Source organism: Rhinoderma darwinii, chromosome 2, assembly GCF_050947455.1.
Source record: "Rhinoderma darwinii isolate aRhiDar2 chromosome 2, aRhiDar2.hap1, whole genome shotgun sequence".
NCBI lineage: Eukaryota > Metazoa > Chordata > Amphibia > Anura > Rhinodermatidae > Rhinoderma > Rhinoderma darwinii.
In genome coordinates, this window is record NC_134688.1 from 357,414,631 (window position 1) to 357,437,915 (window position 23,285).

The following is a 23,285-nucleotide window of genomic DNA, read 5'->3' on the forward strand; positions in this document are numbered from 1 at the left end:
TAGAAAATCGCACTACAAAAAGTTGCAGTAGAGCTCTAGTCTATAGTGGGTAAGAGGTGGTGGCATAGATAACGATGTTTTTAAGGTATTTATCTTCAAATGGGACTCCTCAATTGGATGATCGAACCATATAAGATTCCTTTATTGAATAAATGAGAAGTGGCCCAGGATATGGGTAAAAAGAAAAGATCACTGTTTTTGGATTCTGTCTACATCCGTCTTTTTATATATGCAAAGCCAGTTGGTTTAGAGCATGAGAGCTATGCACGGAAAATATATACCGTAATCATCCTATTATTCTACTGCTAATTTTCTCTTATCTTGTGAATAGCGGGCACCCAGTATCTGTCCTCACCTCATGGTTTGCATTCATTGTATGTTTAAAACGTTATAAACAAAGAGATTTGCATAAGTTTTAGATCTGATTTGTTCTATCTTTACCTCCTGCCTTTAAAGACCAAAAGTGCGTATGTGTCTCACACAGTCTTCTGCTGGTAGAAGACACCAATCCTCTCATATTTTTTCATTGGCAATTACCCATAGAAAATTGTAGCAGAATGATGTTCATACTTTGTCCATTGGACCAATTCCCAATTTTAATTCTACGGGTGACTACTTTGTTTACCAAGGTGTCCATTGTATTCAGTGTTGCGTTATGCTTTGAGTGTGGTCATTGAATATACCTTGAAACACTAAACGTCACTGTGTTATTTGACAAGATAGCGTTGAAACTGTTGCCTTTGGCCGTGTAAACAGCAACTGGCTGCTTGTGATCTGTGAAAAAACCTTGGAGCATAATCTTCATTGGGGGATGGAAAAACTCAACATGCTGACTACATTCATTTGTGACATTTCTACCCAAGCTTCTATATAGTTAATATTTTTCTATTTAATAGCACTTATGGGTTATGAGTTATCAAATTAATAACATATTAATATGTCACTGAATTATGGGCATGTAACAGAGGTCTCATTTGTATAAAATGGTTATTTGTTTGCTGTATTGCTATGACAAGTGGTTTCAGATCTATGAATCTTTCCTGGTATATTATGTGACAGGAGCAAACGAGCGCTGATCAACGATGTCTCGTTGATCGGCGCTCGCTGTATCGGCCGATTATCGGCTGGTGTAGTAGGGGCTTTAGGCTTTGTTCACACAGTGCAGATTTGCTTGCAGATATTGCATGCCAATCCAGAATTAGATCCAGGAGAGCAGACCTATAAGGGCATGGCCAGACGTAGCGGATTTGCTCTGGAAATCCACAGCGGACCCGTTTCTCCATTGCCTTCCATAGCTTGGTGGTTGGGTTAGTTTGCACGTTGCGGACAATTCCGCTGCGGAGCATAGGCTGCGGTGCGGAATTTGGTGTCTGCAGCATACAATGGTTGTTGCGGACGTGTGGCGGACTCATTGCGGAATTTCTCCATTGACTTCAATGGAGATTCAAAATTCCGCAATGAAGTCCGCAGATGTCATGTACATGTTATGTGTGCTGCGGAGCGTATTGTTTTTTTAACATGACATTTCTTCATTCTGGCTGGACCTATTTGTATTTCTAGGTCTACAGCCAGACTGAGGAAGTCAATGGGGCTCCCGTAATTACGGGTGACTACGTGTGTGCACCCGTAATTACGGGAGCGTTGCTAGGCGACGTCAGTAAATAGTCACTGTCCAGGGTGCTGAAAGAGTTAAGCGATCGGCAGTAACTGTTTCTGCACCCTGGACAGTGACTACCGATCACAATATACATCAACCTGTAAAAAAAATAGAAGTTCATACTTACCGAGAACTCCCTGCTTCTTTCTCCAGTCCGGCTTCCCAGGATGACGTTTCAGTCTAAGTGACGGCTGCAGCCAATCACAGGCTGCAGCGGTCACATGGACTGCCGCGTCATCCAGGGAGCTCGGGCTGGATGCCGAAAGAGGGACGCGTCACCAAGACAACGGCCGGTAAGTATGAATTTCTTTTACTTTCACTAGGGAAAGTGCTGTCCCTTCTCTCTATCCTGCACTGATAGAGAGAAGGGCAGTACTTTCACCTCAATACGCAGCGGCTAGTCCGCATCAATTTATTGCCCATTTTGGGCAGATCCGCAACAGAATCTGCAACGCAGATTCTGTGCGGCATTGATGCGGACAGTTGCGGAAGAATTCTGCCACGTCTGGGCATGCCCTAAGGCCTTCCTTCATCTATTTCTTTTCTTGAGATTCCGTTCCTGGTTTTGGCTTACAAAATACATGCAAAATCTGCAGCAAATGTGAACAAGGCCTTCTAGCATTACGATAATTAAATAAAATTCCCGAAGTTCCAGTCTCAGTAATTTTGAAGTCAGAAAGTGACATGTGAATCTATCAGACTCTATTACTGATCGGTTAGAGATAGAATACAGTGATGAAAGCGCACCACCTTAGGATGTTGCCCCTCGGGTATTGATAAATTGACTCACTATACTTGCTGCTTGTGAAGAGCATAACTGCTGTTTTTTGACAGTCTGTATCTGCAGAAACATAGAGTACACAGGCTACCATAAACTGCTGACTATCTCACAAGGATGGAAACCACCTTGCTCTGTTATTGAATCACAGTTGGCTATAAATTGAACATTTCCAGCAAAATATTAGAAAATTGCTGTATATGTAATTTACAAATAAAGAAAAGTAGGTTCACAAAAGGTGGATAATCATTTTGCCTTTCAACAGCTTCCCTATTCTTTGACAATTATGTATTATTAGGCATATTTATTTTCTTTAATCGTCCCTAAATACATGTTCTGCGTTTATTATAGTAGGTGTGTGTTCAGCATTTATCTCTGTACAAGGCTTTGCACTAATGGTTGTGATCTGCAGGGTAAAGTCTGCAGGCACCTTTTGTTCACAAAGGGATTTTGGAGAGAACAAAGTCCCATTCGTGACTATGGCCCGTGGTATGGATGTCTTTTGTTATGCAGAATTAACTGAAAATATATATATATTCACCTCTCTGTAGATGGTTGCTCAGATTAGTCATAGACTTAATCCTAGGTTTCATTATTTCTTAAATGATCTGTCAACCAGATAGCCTAAATGTAATTTAAGGCTATTGAAAAGCCCATGACCTATACCTTAAACGAAAAACCTGTGACATATGACATACAGTTACCAATAGGCTCCCATGTTAAAAAAAAAAAAAGTATACCACACGATCCCTCGAGATGGAAAAGTGTAGTCTGCTATGCTTTTCCATCCCCCAAAAACCCACGTAAACCTGCCCAACGGAGGCCAAAGGGACACACTTTTGGCCTCAGTCGGACTAATGGAGCCCTATGAACACGTTTAGCATAGAGATTTCCCGACATACAAGTAAAGATAAGGCCAAAATGTGATGAACTCAAAGCCTAAGAAAAGGAGTTTGCCTTGTTGCAACCTATGAGACTCCATCTTTCAGTAATTTAATGGAGTTTAAAAAATCAAAGCTGAACTCAATTGCTATTGACGACAAAGCCATTTTTTCTCTGATATCAACTATGATCATAGCATAAACACCTTAGAATTGAAACATTTAGGCCTGCAAAGAGCAAGAGTAATTGTACCAGGGATAAACAAAATATTCGAGATTTTAGGAGTCCGGAAAAACATGGCTGCATTCTTCCAGAAACAGTGCCACTCCTATCCATGTGTTGTGTCTGGTATTGCAGCTTACCCACATTCAAGTTCATAGAGATAAGTTGCAATACTAGACACAGTCCATGGACAAGAGTGGCGCTGTTTCTGGAAGAAAGCAGCTTTGTTTTTCTAATCTTCTACAACCCCTTCAATCACTTGTAATAAACTATAAGAATACAGGCCTCATCCGACCACATACTCTGTGAAGCTTTTTTTAATGGATTGTGCTTCAGTGGTGTTTGCTGCAAATGTTTGGGAGATACAGACATTTCATGACAGTCTATAGGGGCCACAAACTTGATTTCCCTGATCCAAGCTCCATGACAGATTTGAGGGTGGATTCTAATTTTCTGTAGCATGAGTAAATGATAGGTTATAAATCTTCATGGTATTGGATGATAATGGAAAAATCTTGGGGCAGATAACCACCTGCAATAACATCTTAATTTCATTGAATACCCATTTGACACACACAAAAGCTTTTGACTTGAAATTGTACTAATGGCACGTTTTCGCACTTGCTCCATTCACGGAAGCAATTTTGATGGGTCTGGCCCATAATTATGAGTGGGTGTGATACAGGTTCTACAATGGGTTCTTCTACATCTGCCAGACCTGTTATATTAGAGAGTGATAACCTACTAAGTGAGTCATTCATGAAGTTAGTGCTCACGTTTTCGAACACATTTAGTATTGTGATCATAGCCATTGGGCCACATATATAAAAACAAGGAAGGGGGAGCAGTTGCTCATAGTAACCAATCAGATTCCATATTTCATTGCTCTTATTCTAGTTATGAAATGACAGGAGCAATCTGATTGGTTTGTATGAGCATCTGCTTTACTTTTTGTCTCCGGTTTTTCGAACGCAAACAATTTGCTCATTGAAAACTTTATGTAAGGAACTTTTGCAATAGTCAAAAATAGAAAAAGTTATTGGGGAAGTGACAGAAGAGGGTTGTGTCTTGATGCAATTTTGGATCACTTTTGACCCTTAGGGCTTATTCAGACGAACAGGATATATGTCCGTGCGACGCGCGTGATTTTCACTCGCATCGCGCGGACCTATATTAGTCTATGGGGCCGTGCAGACAAGTGTGTGATTTTGGGAGTCCGCAGCGAAAAAGTCACGACATGTCCGTTCTTTGGGCATTTTTCGCGCATCACGCACCCATTGAAGTCAATGGGTGCGTGAAAATCACGCATGCCACACAGAAGCACTTTCGTGGGACTAGCGTGATTCGCGCAACAGCTGTGAAAAGGATGAATGAAAACAGAAAAGCACCACGTGCTTTTCCGTTTACAAACATCCAAACGGAGTGTCATAATGATGGCGGCTGCGCGAAAAGCTGTCAAGTGCCTTTTGCGCGCGCAAAACGCAGCATTTTTTGCGCGTGCAAAACGCACACGCTCGTGTGAATCCGGCCTTATAGTAGAATTCATCACAGCTATTTTTAGGTATAAAGGAACTAACGTTCATGTATATATAATTTATATTTATATCAGACTCGCATAGAGGATTATTCCCTAACATAAAAAAATAGCCGGAAATATATGGGCCTTTCTAGGTGACAACCTCTTATGACTGAAAATTAGAGTATCTATTAAAGTTGTTATCCAGGTTTTATATAGACACGGAATAGCATATAAATCTGCATTGTTATACAGAAGTACAGTCCTTAACTCTGTTTAATCTCCCTCAGCTCTTTCTGTATGTCAGGACTACTGTGAATATGGTATTCTATTCATGGACTTGTGTATGTGATTCTCTCTGACCGCGTTCAAAAACAGAATAGAGTTGACAAGGCCTTATTCACTTAAAAACACAGACGGGAAAGCTATTTTGCAGTTGCATAAAATCTATCAATTTGCATAGAATTTTATTTTTTCCTCAGAATGCGTGATATTATCGACTTAGATTTAGAAGGCTGCATTTAATCCGGACATTAAAAAAGGATTCCTTCGGTATAGGTGTTGACCAAACTATGCTCACTCATAGTGTAGAATTAATCTAGACCAGGGGTACACAACCTGCAGCACACATTGCCATTCTTTATGGCCCCCCCAACAATAGCTGTTATTAGATGGCAGCTCCAGTCTCTCTTCCCTGCTCTGATATGTGATCTGCGCTCACATGTATCTGCAATGTTAGAGAAAAGAGGAAAGTCGAGGTGCGGCATGTAACATAGGAATTCCTGTGTCATACTCCGCACCCTCAGGTCGTGCACTAGGCATTACACAGTGCTCCAGTTTTACCCAGAGTGATCCTTTAAAGATTCTTTCATCGTACATATTTAGCCACTAATATTTAATTTTTGTGAAGTTACATTAAAGTTAAGTTACATTGTCTCCGGTCCCGGGACAACATTTTAAATATGATGGGGTATATGATGTAATATTACCTGGTGCCCTCCAGTTGTGCCCCATTGCCAAGGATCCGCTATTTTAGTGTCCCCACTGCGCTGTCCGAAAATGGTTGAAGTGCTTGTTAAACTGAGTCTGAGACACTCCCACTGTTCTCTGATTGTCCAGAGCTGCTCACATGAGCAGTTCTGTCCAATCTGTGGACAGAGGGGGTGTCTTAGATTTAGTCTGAGAAGCGCTGTGGCCATTTTGACACAACACAGAGGGGACCCTAAAATGGCGGATCCATGGTAGAGGGGAACAACTAGAGGGCACCAGGTAAAATTACTCCATATACCCCATCACATTTATAATATTGTCCTGAGACCGGAGGGTCGCTTTAACTATTTTTAGTACCTAAAAGCTTCAATAGTAGCCCTACAATCCAGATATTCATTCAGTAAGACTGTTGTGTGGCTCCACTGTTGCGGCTTCTCATGCATAATGTTATTTTTTTCTAATAGGTTTCCCCTTCATATGGAGGGAATATGATGGAACTATGTAGCATCCAGACCTCACAGAATTTACAAGACTGAAGGACCATATGCTATTTTAGTACAGAGACTCTAATGGACTGACTGAATGTTGCAGATGTTGTATTTCAATCTTCTGACGTCTTCACATGACGGTGAAACCATCTAATTGTCTTGTGTTACTGACTCCTTCTTGTCATCAGCTTCAAAGCTTACTCAATGTCCTAGAGGCCGGCACGTAATTGTTTTACGAACGCCATAGCTGCCACTTGAAACAAAAGGGACTCAGTGGGGTGCTGTAAGATTACATGACAACTGTAAGATCCAAGGAAGTCAAGTATGTCATCAGGTTTACATTATAAGCTTATAACATGACATTATGACTTTTTTTTTATTGCTAGTGAAAGTTTGCTCTGTTGGGCATCAACTGATTTACTTAACATGACTTTTTGGCTCTGGGCTGTTTAAATTCACAACTATTCTTCGAACACCGATCGATGTGACTAGTGGACGACCGATAGACATGCCTAATGCCCACTGCAGATGATTTCGCTAGAATCAAGTGATTTGCGTGTGCCATCAGACACCAGTTGACTGACCTAATGGAGGAAATAGTGATGGCGGAGTTGTATTTTCTTGATCAATCCGTATTGTTTCAATAGCCAGAGAAAACTTGGTGTCTGCAGTAAGAACTGTGTTCACATAAATATGGACACTGTCAACCCAACTGCATGTTTAAAAAAACTCAAATCTAACCACCATCATTTGCGAGATTGGCTCCATTTGCATCAAAATTTTAAGCCATCGCCCATTGAAATAAATGGGGTTGTCTGAATAGGATGTCTGTAGCTGACCATACACATGAGATAAAAGTCAGGCAAACCCACGGATTCCGGCAGGATTGGTTATCGAACTATTGTGTATGGGGGGCCTCCCAACTGTGCCCCTACACTAGATGTCTAAGAGAGAAACCGCCAGAAGTGTCTGAAAGTGTCTTATTTCCCTCGTCCCATTGCAAGAGCATGCACAATTGGCCGAGCTTGTTTGTTTATGGTGGAGAGAAATAGTTGTGGGCCTGCTGCTTTCATATGTATGGCCGGCTTGGGTCCACTGTTCCCTTGGGTACCTTTTGTGTACTCCAGATAACAAACGGATCTAGTAAAGAACTGATCACGAGTTTGGTCCCATAGAAATGAATAGGATGTGACTGATACATAAGTGTTTTTTTTTGTATTTTAAGACCTACTATTCTCTACCTTTTATCATTTGGTGTGATGGGATGATTAAACTGATACAAAAACATTTCATTACATCAGTATTTTTCTTGGGATTCTAGTACACAGATTAGGGGCTCATTCAGGCGAGCGTGTTCCTTATCCATGTGCTGTACGTTGAAATAACTGACAGCACACGGACCCATGCAAGTCAATAGGGTTATTCAGACATGCATGATTTTTCACGCAGCGAGTGTCCGTTGCGTGGAACTCACTGCATATCCTATATTGGTCCGTTTTTGCAGCTGTTGCCGCCCATTGAAGTCTGTGGGTGCGTGAAAAACACGGACAGCGCACGGACGACGTCCGCGTGTTGTCCGTGTTTCACGCATTAATTGTTACAAAAAATGCAGAGAAATTTAAAAAAAAAAATAAGAAGTGCTTGCAGAGGATAATCACAGACATAAAAAATGGATGCCACACGCAAAGCACGCTGATGTCAGACGGACATGAAATGCAGGAAATAGGGCCCATTTTTTGCGCACGCAAATCTGACACGCTCGTGTGAATGTAGCCGTAAAGCCTGAAAAGTTCAGATAGCATTGCTAAATGGTCATTCATGTCAATTGTATTCAGCTAGTAATGGAATGTGTCACTTAACTGTAAATGTTCTTTAGGCTATGAATTTCTGGTCCACATGCAATGCGTATTTATGGCTTCAGTTACACTTTAGGGCCTGTTCACGTCAGCGTTGCCCTTCCGTTGAAGGGTTCCGTCTGAGGTTTTAGTCAGGTTAACCCCTCAAGGCAAACGGAAACCTTAGCTTCTGTTTCCCTCACCATTGATCTCAATGGTGACAGAAACTTTGTTAATGGTTTCTGTTGGCCACCGTTGTGACAGGGTTCCGTTGTTTCGACTAAAGTTCCCGTTTGCCTTTCCATTGAGGGGTTAACCTGACGGAAACCTTCAACGGAACCCCTCAACAGAAGGGCAACGCTGATGTGAACAGGCCCTTAGGGTCCCCACTTTTGTATGGGGAAGGGGCTATTATTATTATTATTATTATTATTTTACATGCAACTCATTTGCACAGGCAGTATCTATAGGCGAGATGTGGTATATGACCATAGAGTGTTGTGGAGAGCTATGGTTGTATCCTATACATAGAGCCTCCTATATGAACAAGCAGTCTATAAATAATTGATTCCCTCAGTGACCTTGTGCTCCCTTGGATTATTTCTTGGGGCTGATTTTTACCACTTTTCATGATTTTTTTCTTTTCTGTGCTATTTTTATTAAGATGTAAAAGCCCTTTAAACTGCTCCGACGATCTCTGTGTATAAACAAATACATATGAACATATTCTATTTGATGTGCAGTGTAGATCGGTTTATGTGTAATTCGTGCAAAGCTTGAAATGCAAGGAAATAACAATTCAAGCAGTTTGTATTTTTTTCTGTAGAAAAAATGATTAAAACCATCCTTATCCTGACTCACATCATCCATAGACAGCTGCCGCCACACCTGTCTATTGTACTCTGGAATTAACTGCAGGTTTAGATCATGTTTATACTTGTAGTCGATTTATTACTTTCTGCTGAAAACACATGCACATCACATAACAGGAAACAGCCTGCAGGTTGTCACCTCACATCATCATTCAATTGTATAGATATCCCTTACATAACAGTTCAAAACTATTTTGCAGGAACTGTTACTTTGATGCCACTGGTTACAAAAATGTACTAAATAAAAAAAAAAAATTGGGGCTTAAAGGCTATGTATATCTTTGAAATTGTTTTTTTTTTTTTTTTTTTAAATGTAAATCAGAGTGATTGGTGCAAAATAATTTTTATTAAAAACAATTTTTGCTTTTTGAGACACAGCTGCTTTGTATCCTGTATACAGTGCAGCTGTATCTTGCGCTGAGACCTGAATCCGTTAGGTCATCGGCACTGACGGCTTCAGTGTCAGTGGGTCACGCAGGATACACATGTTATCGATCACATCTAAGTTATGAAGTTAGATGTGATTGATAACAGCACGATCCTGCAGGACCCGCTGTCGCTGAACCCATGTCAGTGCCGCTGACCTGATGGATACAGGTTTCAGCGCTAGCTACAGCTGCCAACTAGAATCATAAGCCACAGTGAGCAGGGATATACAATAATAAGTTATACAAAATCTTTTTTACTGCATCTACTCCGCTCCCACTGCTCTATAATATGCTGCCCACAGATAGAGCAGCATGCTAACATGACCGGTGTAAGCGAACATTTGCTTACATCTTAGGGATCTGCACTTACAGCAATTTGCTGATATACACCATGTTATATATGGTATATTATAATAATTTACCTGTACAAGTAATGAATACGATTTTGCACACCAATCACTCTTCGCACAGAGCTGTTCGCCCAACAGTGGAGAACAAATGTCCAGCAAGTGCTCTCCCTGGCAAAACCAACAGAATAAAGACGCGGTATACAGAGATGGTATTATGTTAATGGACAGAGAAGAGGGACTGTCATGATGGGCTCCAGGACACATTCTAGTAATGCCTCTCCTTTCAGAGGGTGAAAATTCTGCAAAATGCCTGCAAGAGGGAATGATTCAGGTGTTAGGTTTATATTAGGCAATAGCTGTAAAATGCAATTCCCCAAAATATACTCCAAGGTTTACTAAAGCTGGAGGCAATGTTCCATTTCTGGCTTTTGAAAGGACTAGTCGCATGGAAGCGGGAAGGGGTGTATTTCATCTTCCATCTCCCCGAGCTTTATACTGCATTTTAAATGACTACTAGGCAGACAACAGAGTTGACATACGGTGGGTAGAGTATTTTGTTTGCGTGTTTGGGGACATTGTAAAGAGGGTTGCATTAGTAAATTCTCCCAAACACCTACAAATAAATTATGAATAACGTCTGGAGATCTTTACAATTTGCAGTTGCGATCTGTGACAACCGACCAGTTTCGGGCCTAGTTTTCATGACAACAACTCTTTAACCTCTCTCATTTGGATTCACAACTAACTAACACATTCTAATGCAACAGAGAAATTCTCTGGCTTTCAGAAGCTTTTCAGGAAAGAAAAGCTGAGCTGACATGTCCAGGCCTTTTTGTCTCGTAATGCCAGGAAAGCAGTTTATGAAACTATTTTTGGGTGTGGGCACAGCTAACATTGCAGGAAGCTGGAAAAACATATCTTTTCTTCACATTCAAACCTTTCTTCCTGCCTCTCACATCCCCGGTGGGAACAAACCCTGTTATTACTCGTAGACATTGGTTTAAAGTCTGTGTGTGGCTGCGTAATGAAAAATGATAATTGCTAGCATCTGTCAGATTCTGGCAGTCGGACTTCCATAAAATGAAGTTATATATAAAAAAAAAAAAAAGGTAATGATTATGTTTAATGTAACAAGTCACATGATAGGAAATGCCTTTTTTGGTAAAAACGGAATAGAACTTTCTATACTATGCAAAAAGCATAATATAGATTTATGATATACAATAAAATAGCGTATATTTGTAGGTAAAGTGAGATCTCATGTATTCAGTTATATCATTGTTTATATAGCACCAACTTATGTAGAAGATCTGTACATCTATTGTAATCATTCACATCGGTCCCTGTCCTATCATTACCATTATAAAACCAATGGTTGACTTGTACTTACTTTACATTATCATCTTATCTGGAATACAAGTTTCAAATTTCAATTTAGGATGTGGCTACAATAGGTTAAATGTATACAGACGTAAATGTTTGTAAAAAAAACAACAACTTCTTTTGTCATCATTTTAATTTGTATAATATTCTGCGTTTAAAGTTTTAAAGTGACACAAAGTTTTTGCTTAGGCTGGGTTCACACTACCTATTTTCAGACGTAAACGAGGCGTATTATGCCTCGTTTTACGCCTGAAAATAGGGCTACAATACGTCGGCAAACATCTGCCCATTCATTTGAATGGGTTTGCCGACGTACTGTGCAGACGACCTGTAATTTACGCGTCGTCGTTTGACAGCTGTCAAACGACGACGCGTAAATTGACTGCCTCGGCAAAGAAGTGCAAGGCACTTCTTTGCCACGTAATTTGAGCCGTTCTTCATTGAAGTCAATGAAGAGCAGCTCAAGATATACGAGCGTCACAGACGCCTCGTATATTACGAGGAGGAGCATTTACGGCTGAAACGACGCAGCTGGTTTCTTCTGAAAACAGGCTGTCATTTCAGCCGTAAATGACAGCTAGCGTGTGAACATACCCTTAGAGTTCAGGCGCTCACCTCCAAATTCTCACCTATGTGGTCCCTGCCAGTCGGGGGATCCATTGCTGTTTAGTAGCAGGCCACACCTTACACACAGGCGGCCTGTACACTCGAGTTCTGGGAAGTGGTTGTATGACTCGTCTGGGTCCCTGTATAAGGAATGAATCATTGATATAGCGATGATGAATTTTGGACAAGTGGCAGAGCCCCATAAGGATTAAGGGCCCAGTAATAACTGTCCCACATCAAGGGATGTTAAATCGCAAGTCTATTTCTGCTTCATTTGGTGGTGTAGTTTAATGCACTATGTTGTAGTAAGCAAGCATTTAGACTGGTGGTTGTAGTGATCAGAATAATATTAGGAAGTCCAGAAAACTGTCTGCACCCATGATCACTACTTTATTTCACCTATCTCCAGGCTTCGAAACCCCCAGAAACATTTCAATACAACCTTTTCAACCCCTTTTGATAGCCCCTCCCGAGGACCCCCCTCTATGAGCCAAAATGGCTTTAGTTCTAGTGAACTCCGCACGACCATGTATCACTTGGTTGCCCATTCATTTGAATGGATGCCATGTAGTACTACATTTTTCCAGCAGCTGCCACATAGAGCTTTCTCCAGCAATAACTACCGATTGCTGGAGGTTAGAAAATCTGAACTTACACCATCTGTTTCTGGGGGTTGACAAGATGAGACAAACTATTTCATGTACACTGCTCCCTATTCTGCCCAAAAATATCTGTTACTATTTCTATGCAATTGGCTGTGTGTCAGTCTTTCCTCTGATGTCTTTGTCATTCTCTTGGTATCCTCATTACTTAATCTGCCCTTTGACTTTTCTCTATAATTTCTTCCATGATTATTATTTATCCTGTTCCTTCATCTCCCACACGTGTGACTAGTAAATCTAGGGTTTTCCCGTCCTTCTGTCTATCCTTGGTCTTTACTGATTCATTTCCAATCTTTCACAACCCATCCCTTTATTTCCTAAAATAAACTTTACAGATGTTAGTGTGTTGTGTTAACAGTATACATAAACATAGATTTATTTATCAGCTCTGTATACTTTGATTGTATCCCTATTTATTACTCATGCAATGAAGGTATTGGGAAGAGCGTGAATAGATCTAGTAATCGGTCTTACTGTAGTCAGTCTTTTGGCTTCTGTATGTCTTTGTTTCTTTTATAACTTTTGTCCTTCACAATCTGTTAAACTTGACATTTTTCCCTTGCTCTGGAACACTGCAGTTATTGTTGTTTCTGCTCCAGTCCTTATCTATAGGACACATTATAACAAGATTCATTTGTTTTTTAGCTGGAGCCCCGGACGACAGACCTCAATATACAAGCTGCTGCGTAGTTCCTACGTATGACTTCATAACTCTGTGAACGAGTTAAAGTTCTAACCTTGCTGGAGGAGGATTTGAGAAATAAAAATAGAAGCGCAAAATTACTGCTTCATCTTCATTTATTTGCTAGGCACATCAGATTTCATTCTTTGTTTTTTCTTAAGAAGCAAGTTTTCCACAAAAACCTTTTAGGCAATTCTCCAGGAAAATTCATTAAGTGGATCCAATAGAGGTCTCCACATTTTTTCCAAGCAACTATGAGGATTTTATGACTATAGCGATGCCTGGGATGCATACCATGGGGAGCCCAGAATGTGGCTTAACCCGGTCTGCCCAGCAAACTCTTTCAAGAAGTCACTGCAAAAACATCAGGCAGAAAATCTCCCAGTGGGAAGTTAGGGTCAATAGTGGTTCATGTGGAGATCTGCTTGACTTGAAACCCAAAACACCTTTTTGTGATCAAAATGGACTAACAAAATCTACAGAGGATGGATTGGACGACAGGAAGTTAGGTGTAAGTCGTGGTAAGAATTTGGGTCTGGATTTCAGGGAAGGCAGTAGAGGCAACTTACTAGATCGTGAAAATAACAGGGTCATTCCTAGTCAACCGAATATTTATGAGGACCAAGTTGAAAGCCCAACAAATTTTAACACAAAAGCAAGGACATTTTTAGAACATAATATAGAACTTCCTCCTGGGAACTTTTACACCTCTGCTGGAATGTTCAAGAAAAGCAGTATGATTTCACAGGAAAATTTAACAGAGATGGTTTTAGAATTTAAAAGAAGAAGGGGTAAAAGCATTTCAACAGACAAGGAGCCAGATTTGGGAAGCCTGATGGATCAAACAATTGCAATACAGAGTATGGAAAACATTTATTATGATACTGAACCATTCGATCACAGTCCATCTATAAATCCTGTGCCCAAGCCAAGAAGGACATTTCGCTATGCTAACTGTAACCACCATGATGAACGTATGGACAATTATCACAATCACAGGAGGAGAAAGTCTGTCGATGACAGTGATACAGAATCTTCTGATCCTTCTGTCCCACCACCTGAGCCAAGGAAATCTGGAAATAGAAAACTCAGACCCAGATCCAAAAGGTAAAATGCAAACTTCTATTCAGTTTTAAGACATTTTTTTTAATGTCCTGTTTGGTAGAAATGTATTTTTTCTAACTGTCTCCACACTGCAAGGCTCTTGTTTAGATCTTATTTTGAGTGTGGGCGAAAACTGAAGGTTCCAGAGGAAACCAATGCAAATATAGGGAGAAAATCAATGCAGATATTGTTCTTGGTCGGATTTAGAAACCAGGACCCTAGTGTTGCAGGGCAACAGTGGTATCTATGTCACCATGCTGCCCATCTTAAAGAGGCTCTGTCACCAGATTTTGCAACCCCTATCTGCTATTGCAGCAGATAAGCGCTGCAATGTAGATTACAAAAATACAAAAATGGTCATAACTTGGCCAAAAATGCTCGTTTTTTAAAAATAAAAACGTTACTGTAATCTACATTGCAGCGCCTATCTGCTGCAATAGCAGATAGGGGTTGCAAAATCTGGTGACAGAGCCTCTTTAATACTATTTAAAATTGAAGTTTAACGAGCAGTACAAGATCCAGGTAGCCAGGGCGCCTAGATCCATACAAGTTTTTCCATTTATAAATAAAAATAATCTTCAGGTTGACATACTAAAGAGAATGTCTATAGATCCATAATAAAATTTCCATAAAAGAATGCGATATCTCATATTGGATATTTACACACGTCCATTAAAAAAAGGTGAGCATTTTGCAATGGTTCAGAGAAAGCCAAAATGTTATCTTTATTAGCTGGTTCCTGTGTGTCAGACATGCAGGACCAGTTTTCAGCCAAACCATCAGTTCAGCTGAACTGACGGAATCGGTTTTGACAGACCGATGTATACAGGATAAAGAGAAGCTGTATCTTAAAAATTAAAAATATTTTTTAAATAAAAGTACATTTAAAACTTGTTTATGGACACAAAAAAACATTAATTTAGAAAAAAACTAAAAAATCAAAATCCCCCCATGAATCACAGCTGATCGCTAGAAGTCAAAGGGATAACCTTTGGTCATCTAATTTTTTGGGCATACTTCTAACAAAAATGCATTGCCCAAACCAGACAATCCCTTTAAGCTGGCACACATACAAGATAGCTGTTAACGGAAAGGTCTCCTTCAACTTCCCTATAAACATGAATGCTCAGGTCGGTCATAAAATAAAGACAGAGGTAATCTACTCTGTGCACGCATAGCTGTGACTATTTGCAGTATGCAAAGAATTATGCAGCATTTGTAGGTACAATCTAATAGCCAATTACACAACTGTAAAGAAAAAAATGCATTACTTTATGACCATCAATGAACTTTTTTTTTACAGGAATGTAATGGTAAATGATATTGTCCTTGCATAAAAACGGTGTAGCATAAATATAAGCCATATGGAAATTTTACTAGAGATTTATGTAATTTCAATACAATACTGCCAATTGAAACTACAAAGAAGGAGCTTCAGCATGAAGTTGTGTACTGTGTATATGTAGTGAAGTTTTTAGTTGCAGTAGGGGGTGTCCAGTGGCCCTTCATTGTAACTTTAAAATGGTAAAACATACCTGTTAATGACAAAACATATGGACTGTTGTGTAAAACGGCCTTTTATCCTTGTCGTTATTGTCCTTCGAGCATGACGTTCATGGAATGCTGTGACTGATCTCTTGGCATCTATTTGTTTTTAGGAAATCCTTTGAATTTGAAGATGTTCAAACATTTAGACGCTTCATACAACAAACAAACCACCCTCAGATCTCAGAAGAACCCAGTGAGCCCTCACGATCAGCACTCTATCACACAGTATCAGAGGACAATATCTATGAGGAGGTTGCATGTAGGTTTCCAATTACTTTAGTCTTTATTACGTTTTGTTTAGTATTTGGCCAGTTTTTGCATTAAGCCTATTATTTTCTTTAGTTCCCCAGAAAGAAAACCCTTATGAAGATATCAAAATATCTCCTTTACCTGTCTGGAGAGTACCATCGTCATGGAAGATTCCTCCTCCAAGATGTACAATCAAAGCACCTAAGGTTGATTATTCTTATATTCCACAAATTATACAAGTAGGCTATACAATAGGATCAGCTTGCCATGATATTTTTTTCTTTACCAAATCTCTTTTATTAAAGATTTTACGAAGGTGTAATTTGACTGCTATTACAATAAAATTATTTGAATATATTTGAAGTAAGAAAAACATTCTTTTAGCAAATAATACAGTAAGCGAAAAAAACAACCATTAGGCCAAAAGTTTGGCACATAAATGAGATAAATATCTAAGTGACAAGTGAATATATTACCACCTTATAAATTACTTTGAAGGGGAACTCAAAGTGTAAAAACCATTGCATACATTGTACATATTAACATGGGATGCATCTCAAAATATAACTGCAGCAAAAGTTGGGGGGGACAAGACTAGCTCCTGCAGAATTGGTCTATACCTAGGTAACCCATGGTGCCCACAGGTCAACCAATTTCTCAAGTGAGTTACATTACCTTGCCATAATATTTTTACATCATCCTACTGGAAACTAGGGTTAAGAAATATTACATTGCAGTGAGTGCAGAGCTAAGCCTAAGGCCTCGTTTACATCTGTGTCGTGGTTACGTTAGACCTTTCCGTCAGGGGAAGCCATGAATGGAAAGCCAAATGTTTCCATTTTTTTGGCAGAAACATAAGCACAGTCGACTACTCTATTGTTTCCACTAAAAAACTAAAACCATTTGCAACGGAAGCATTACCATTGAAATCAATGGTAATGCAAACGGAAGCTATGGTTTCCGTTTGGCTTTCCATTCGTGGGTTACCCTGATGGAAAGGTCTAACAGAACCCATGAACGGAAGCCCGGCGCAGATGTGAACGACGCCTTGCAAGGGAGCACACTGTGTCATCTGCAAGGAATAATGCCAGTAGTCAATGACCGTTTTGATAATGGTAATCAAATACAATACCGCATTAAATTAACTTTAAATTACATTAAAACATGATAGGCCCTGTTTACATCTGCGTTGGGTAATCCGTTGTTCTGCTCCGTAAAAGAAGCAGAACAAGGGAATCACTAGAAGTACTGGATCCTTTGCAACACGGACACCACTGGTGGTCAGCGGAACAAATTGACTTTAATGGGTACCGTTGGCTTTCCGACAGGGTGTCCTTGTTTTTACCGGAAACAATAACCCAGCATGCTGCGCTATTGTGTCCGGTATTTTCGGTGGAATCTGCGATGGAGGCCCCTAACAGAGCCTCCAACGCAGATGTGAACGGGGCCTTAGGTTATGCCTCGGATTTCTTTTTCATTCAACTGTTTTGTCCAGTGATATTTTATTACATCTAAACCTTAAGATGCCTACTAAGAATTGTTATTGTTACATTGTATGATAATGTAGTCAATCTCTTTATTCAGATTCCTTCAAAGCCAAATTTTCTAAAAAGACAAACACTGGAGCTAAAAAGCACCAAGCTATATATTCACAAGAAGGCCCCCAAGGACTCCACCCTACCAGTGACACTAATGGAATGGAAAGTGTTCCGGAATAGTGGAGAAACCACAAAAAAGAGAAAGAAGTTCCCTCGGGTAAGTTTCTTTATGTTAACACATTAGAATTTTTTAAATGGTATAGAAGTTGCATTCATTCTGGTATTATCGAATAGTAATTAACCTCTTAACTTTGGTTGTGATTATCAAAATTGAGCATTACACAACATCAAGTATTACACATTTTCAAGTTGTACCTATACATGTGTGATGGCAACATGAGTCAGTTAGTAGTACATGACTAGCTAAAAGGGTGTGTAACTGGGGGTACACTTACAAGTGATATAGTGTTATCATTAAGACTTAAGAAGAAGGGTGGTTTATGGCTGATGTTGACCACTTTGAGAGTAAAGGCTTATTCACAAGAACGAGTGGAAACTCGGATGTGAAAAACTGCCATTTTTCACGTCCGAGTTGCACCCGTGCGGGACCCCCTTTCACAGATTCCTCATAGACTTGAGTATCGAGGGATCCGTGAAAACGGAAGAAAATAGGACATGTTCTGTTTTTCAACGGACCCTTTACATGGTCCGTTAAAACAACGGCCATGTGGACGGCCCCATTGAAATATATGCGTTCATGTTTTAACTGCGGTCACATAGACGTATACAACATCTGTGTGAATAAGGCTGTGTTCACGTGACCGTGGCCCTTCCGTTGAGGGGTTCCGTCTGAGGTTTTCGTCGGGTTAACCCCTCAACGGAAAGGCAAACGGAAACCTAAGCTTCCATTTTCCTCACCATTGATATCAATGTTGACGGAAACGTTGCTAAAGGTTTCCGTTTGTCACCGTTGGGACAGGGTTCTGTTGTTTTTGTCGGACTCAATAGAGCAGTCGACAAACGGAAACCTTTAGCAACATTTCCGTCACCATTGTGGGGAGGAAAACAGAAGCTTAGATTTCCGTTTGCCTTTCCGTTGAGGGGTTAACCCGACGGAAACCTCAGACGGAACTCCTCAACGGAAGGGCAACGATGATGTGAACAGGCCCTAAGCCCTAAAGTTTTATTTTTGAAAAAAGTTGAATCTAGAATTTGATAGGTGTGTTTCTCTCCCATACAATTTTAGTGGGCACAATGTGTCTCTCCCATACAATTTGGTGGTATCTCTCCCATACAATTTTAGTGAGCACAAAGTTCATACGTATATACTATCAAACGTAGACTATATATTCACATTGCTCTGTTTTAAATAAGACACATTGTTCATCCTGTGTTTATTTCAAAAGCAAAATAAAAAGTCCCTATACAGGATATGATTGGGCCAAACAAGGAAACACACACACAAAATCCTTCCTGTCTGAATTCCGTGGCAGCCTAATCTCATTGTTACAATACTAGTGTTCTTTCTATGTATACTTTGAGTAGGAGCAAGTCCCATGTCTCTTCTTGCCTCTCTCAATGTACTTGGTGATTTAGGTTTTTGCTGTTCATGTTATTTAAATTATTTTTTTACTGTACATTGGTAGATTTAATATGGTACATACTCCATGTTAAATCCAACTCTACTTTTATCTTCCAGCTTGTTATGAAGATACAGGATATTTTTGATGCTAAACGTGGAAAGAAGAGGGTTAAAATTCAGACCTTTACTGGCCATGATACTACATCTAAAGGTATGATTTATTTATTTATTTATTTTTTGGGGGGGGGGGGGGGGGGCTGTCTAGTATATAGGAATCAGCTAATGCAACTCTTTCCTAATAATTTCCAAGCCTACTTTACCAATTGTGCTTGGAGTTTCCTAGGGAGTTAATGTCGGGAAACTGCATTATTGCAACATTAATAATCTTATATATGATCCTAAAAATGTTAGAATGTGGTTAGAACTCCACATAAATATATTGAACCGATAATAGACCTAGTAGGAGTCATGCACACACAAATAATAATAAATACCTAAATAGGTTGAAATATATATTTCATTAAATCCATTAAAAATTCACATGCCTATATAATAAGAAATAGATCAACATTAAACCAGTGCACATACAAGCTGTGTAACATACAGCACTGAAGAACCTTACAGCGCTGAAACCACTGGTAACTTCAGTGGTTACAGCGCTGTAACGTTCTTCAATGCTGTATCATCGTTTTGGCTGAACTTTCGTTATCTTGCTCCCCCCTAGTGTATTGCCTTTCCCGGCATTAGAGAAATGTTCATTCCTTCACTTTCTTTATGGGGTCTAGTGTGTTTCCAGTAAGCCACCCATAAGTATACCTCCCTTTAGAGTGGTAGCTACACAGTCACCTTTAACAATATATTGGGCTATATACATTCAGCTCCATACCTATTTTTATTGCTGTATGTTACACAGCTTGTATGTGCACTGGTTTAACATTGATCTGTTTTTTATTATCCATTTTTAATGGATTTAATAAATTTTATATTTTAAACTATTTAGGAGTGCAGTATTGCAACGTTAACTAATTTTATTGAATTATCTATATTTTTTAGGGGAGGCAAGTGAATCTGAAAGTGAAGCAGAGGATCGTCATAAAAGTAAGCAAATGGATTCTGTCCAATATAATTTTGTGTTTATTGTGTATTGTGGGGGAGCAAGAAGATTATTCTATTTAAATTATTTCCTATGTTAAACGTTAGGCCATTCAAACTGTTAGATTCATTACTACATGTTAAAAAACAGATAATGGTAACATTACTGCTGTGTGTGTATCTATCTATCTATCTATCTATCTATCTATCTATCTATCTATCTATCTATCTATCTATCTATCTATCTATCTATCTCCTTAATTCAATTTGTGTGACCCATAGTGAATTACCTGAATAGTTGTGTGGACCATGTAAGGAAACTAACTATCTTCCTTCTGCACATATTGTGAGAAGTTGCCACCACTCCCTATCCCATTAAAGCCAGACAAGATGACTTTCAACCAAACTCCCCATCAGTTAACTCTTAATACTAGTAATAGATGAAATTGCCAATCTTCTTTTTTTTTTTCCATATAAAAGTTCAAACAATAAGTAGACAATGGTTTGCAAATCTAGAATACCTGGTCATGCTGGATGAACCAGCTAATTTATCATGGATGAGTAGGAGCAAGTGTTTACTTGAAATTTGGGCAGGACTCCTAGATTGTCTTCCTTAATCTCATGACGCCCATAACAATGTTTCTCAATACTTAATTTAAAAGAAACCGTGAGGAGCAGAATACATTTTTAGCACCCTCAGGTTGTGAGACACATGATCAGAATATAATAATAAATCCCCATGGTTTGGAATCTATACTAGAACTAAAATAAATAGAACTAGAATAAAAAATACCTTTTCTAAAATTGTTACTTCTTTCAATAGAGCACAATAAGCGTTTGACTCAGGTCCAGAGCTCATTAAAACGGAACCCTCACTACCAGACTTTGGAGAGAGACCTCATTGAACTCCAGGAGCAGCAGCTTTTTGAGTTATTCGTTGTAGTTTCTTTGAAGAAGAAGCCATCTGGAGAAGTCTATATCCCTTATATTACTCAACAATATCCCAATAAGGTAAACCCATCTTAACCATGTGTTTTTTGGGAAATCTCACTTTCTGTTCAGTCCTAGTTAAGAGTATTGCACCAATAGTTGTAAATTAAGAGCATGCAACATGCTCCGTATCATGTGTTTGTTTATAACCAGTTGGCTCTCCACAGAGACCATATATTTTATCCAGAATAAAGCGGTTGATCATGTCATATGCTGTATGTAAATCATCATATATAGCTAATAATATAGAAAAGAGGAATGACAAGATAATATAGAGAAAAAAAAAGTAGCTCTGTATTTTGTCGACAGCTGCTCCTGTATTTGTGGACCATAATTTCAAAGAATTGTGAATATTAATTGCCTTATCTGTATTTATTGTGCTTGAGCCATCATGAACAGATGGCCACTGCACAAGTCTATACACCTACACCATTAATCGTCTGTGCTAAAATGGACAGTATGACTTGTTTTGTCATGAACCATAGATAATGTATATAAGTATTAATTTTGTCTATTTGTATCTTTTTAATAGAATGACCAGCCACTGAAACAGTCTAAAGATACAGAAGAGAGGCTCAAAGTCATCCCACAGTTTTGCTTCCCTGATTCAAATGACTGGGTTCCCACTTCAAATCTCAAAAGGTAATATTAAAACCTGATAGTAGTCAAATAGGCGCATCAATACACCTTTTATTTATGTCAGATTTAGTAGAACCCTGTAACTGGGAATCTTTTTTTATTCTCTTCCAGTGAGACTTTTTCTTTTGTACTAACTGGAGAAGATGGAAGTAGATGGTTTGGTTATTGTAAAAAACTTCTGGTAAGTACAGTGCTGCATATATATATATATATATATATATATACCTGTTATGTTGGAAATATAGACATAGATATTGGCTTGCCTTTAATTCGTCATGACATCCACCTCTTCTGATGGCATGATCTCATTGGTGGTTCAGTGCGGAGAAAAGGGCACTATGCCCTGCCTCCTTCATAGTTTGCAGGTGTGTGAGACGAGTCCTCCGTCGGCTATGTCATGCTTTCAGCTGACCTTGCAGCTGTACTGGTAAACTAATAATATTTAATGTAGCTGCATATTCCGGTCAATGCACCCAATGCCAATGCTTCTGAAGCCTCCCTTGCATGTATTTAATTATAGTCAGTCATTGTTGGGGGCTTTTTAAGCCACCACATGTGCATTGCGGCAGCCGGTGTTCCTTCATCTCCTCCTGTAATTTGATTGGTTATTGCGGGTGACACCTCCTGTACTTGTTTTATACTATGTTAAAATAAATCCTTCTAAGATAATTCCATTAAGGTAAAAGGTGTTATATAAAATTTAAAAAAAATGTAGTAGATTAAGCACAACATGGACTAATGCAATAAACTTTTATTTTTCTATTGTAGCCACAAGGCAAAGGAAAACGTCTTCCTGAAGTATACTGTATGGTCAGCCGACTGGGTTGCTTCAACCTCTTTTCCAAGGTAGTAATTGAAAACAAATCTGCAGTACTGCTGCCAACTATAGCTGCCACATACACATTAGAGATTTGTCATCATATCGTGTCATTTTTAGTAGGATGTGCTAACAACCTAATCTGAATTTATTTTATTACATCCCAACTGATATCTATCTCCACAAAAAAGGATTGAGCATGTTTGATTTGTTTTAAATTGATCCTTTCTTTTTTCTCCCCACTTATAATGGGCAATGGAGATTTTTGGTAGCCACTCACCAATCCTCCAGAGGACATGGCAGTTCTCTAATGTGTATGGTCAGCTCAAATCCTACTCAAAACGAAAAGTTTTATAAATAAATAATTTTATTGAA

At 39.2% G+C, this 23,285-nt stretch overlaps 1 protein-coding gene across 2 annotated transcripts in view; it reads left to right on the forward strand.

Moving 5' to 3' along the window:
* DENND2C (DENN domain containing 2C) overlaps nt 1-23,285 on the forward strand; it is a 37,757-nt gene that overhangs the window by 3,586 nt on the left and 10,886 nt on the right. For both annotated transcript variants that reach the window (XM_075853817.1, XM_075853818.1), the window contains exons 2-11: nt 13,315-14,458; nt 16,114-16,262; nt 16,346-16,458; nt 17,837-18,007; nt 19,490-19,583; nt 20,426-20,470; nt 21,288-21,475; nt 21,987-22,096; nt 22,205-22,274; nt 22,862-22,939. In XM_075853817.1, the coding sequence (XP_075709932.1) occupies nt 13,617-14,458; nt 16,114-16,262; nt 16,346-16,458; nt 17,837-18,007; nt 19,490-19,583; nt 20,426-20,470; nt 21,288-21,475; nt 21,987-22,096; nt 22,205-22,274; nt 22,862-22,939 (1,860 nt within the window). In that variant the 5' untranslated portion in view covers nt 13,315-13,616. The remainder of the gene's footprint in view (nt 1-13,314; nt 14,459-16,113; nt 16,263-16,345; nt 16,459-17,836; nt 18,008-19,489; nt 19,584-20,425; nt 20,471-21,287; nt 21,476-21,986; nt 22,097-22,204; nt 22,275-22,861; nt 22,940-23,285) is intronic.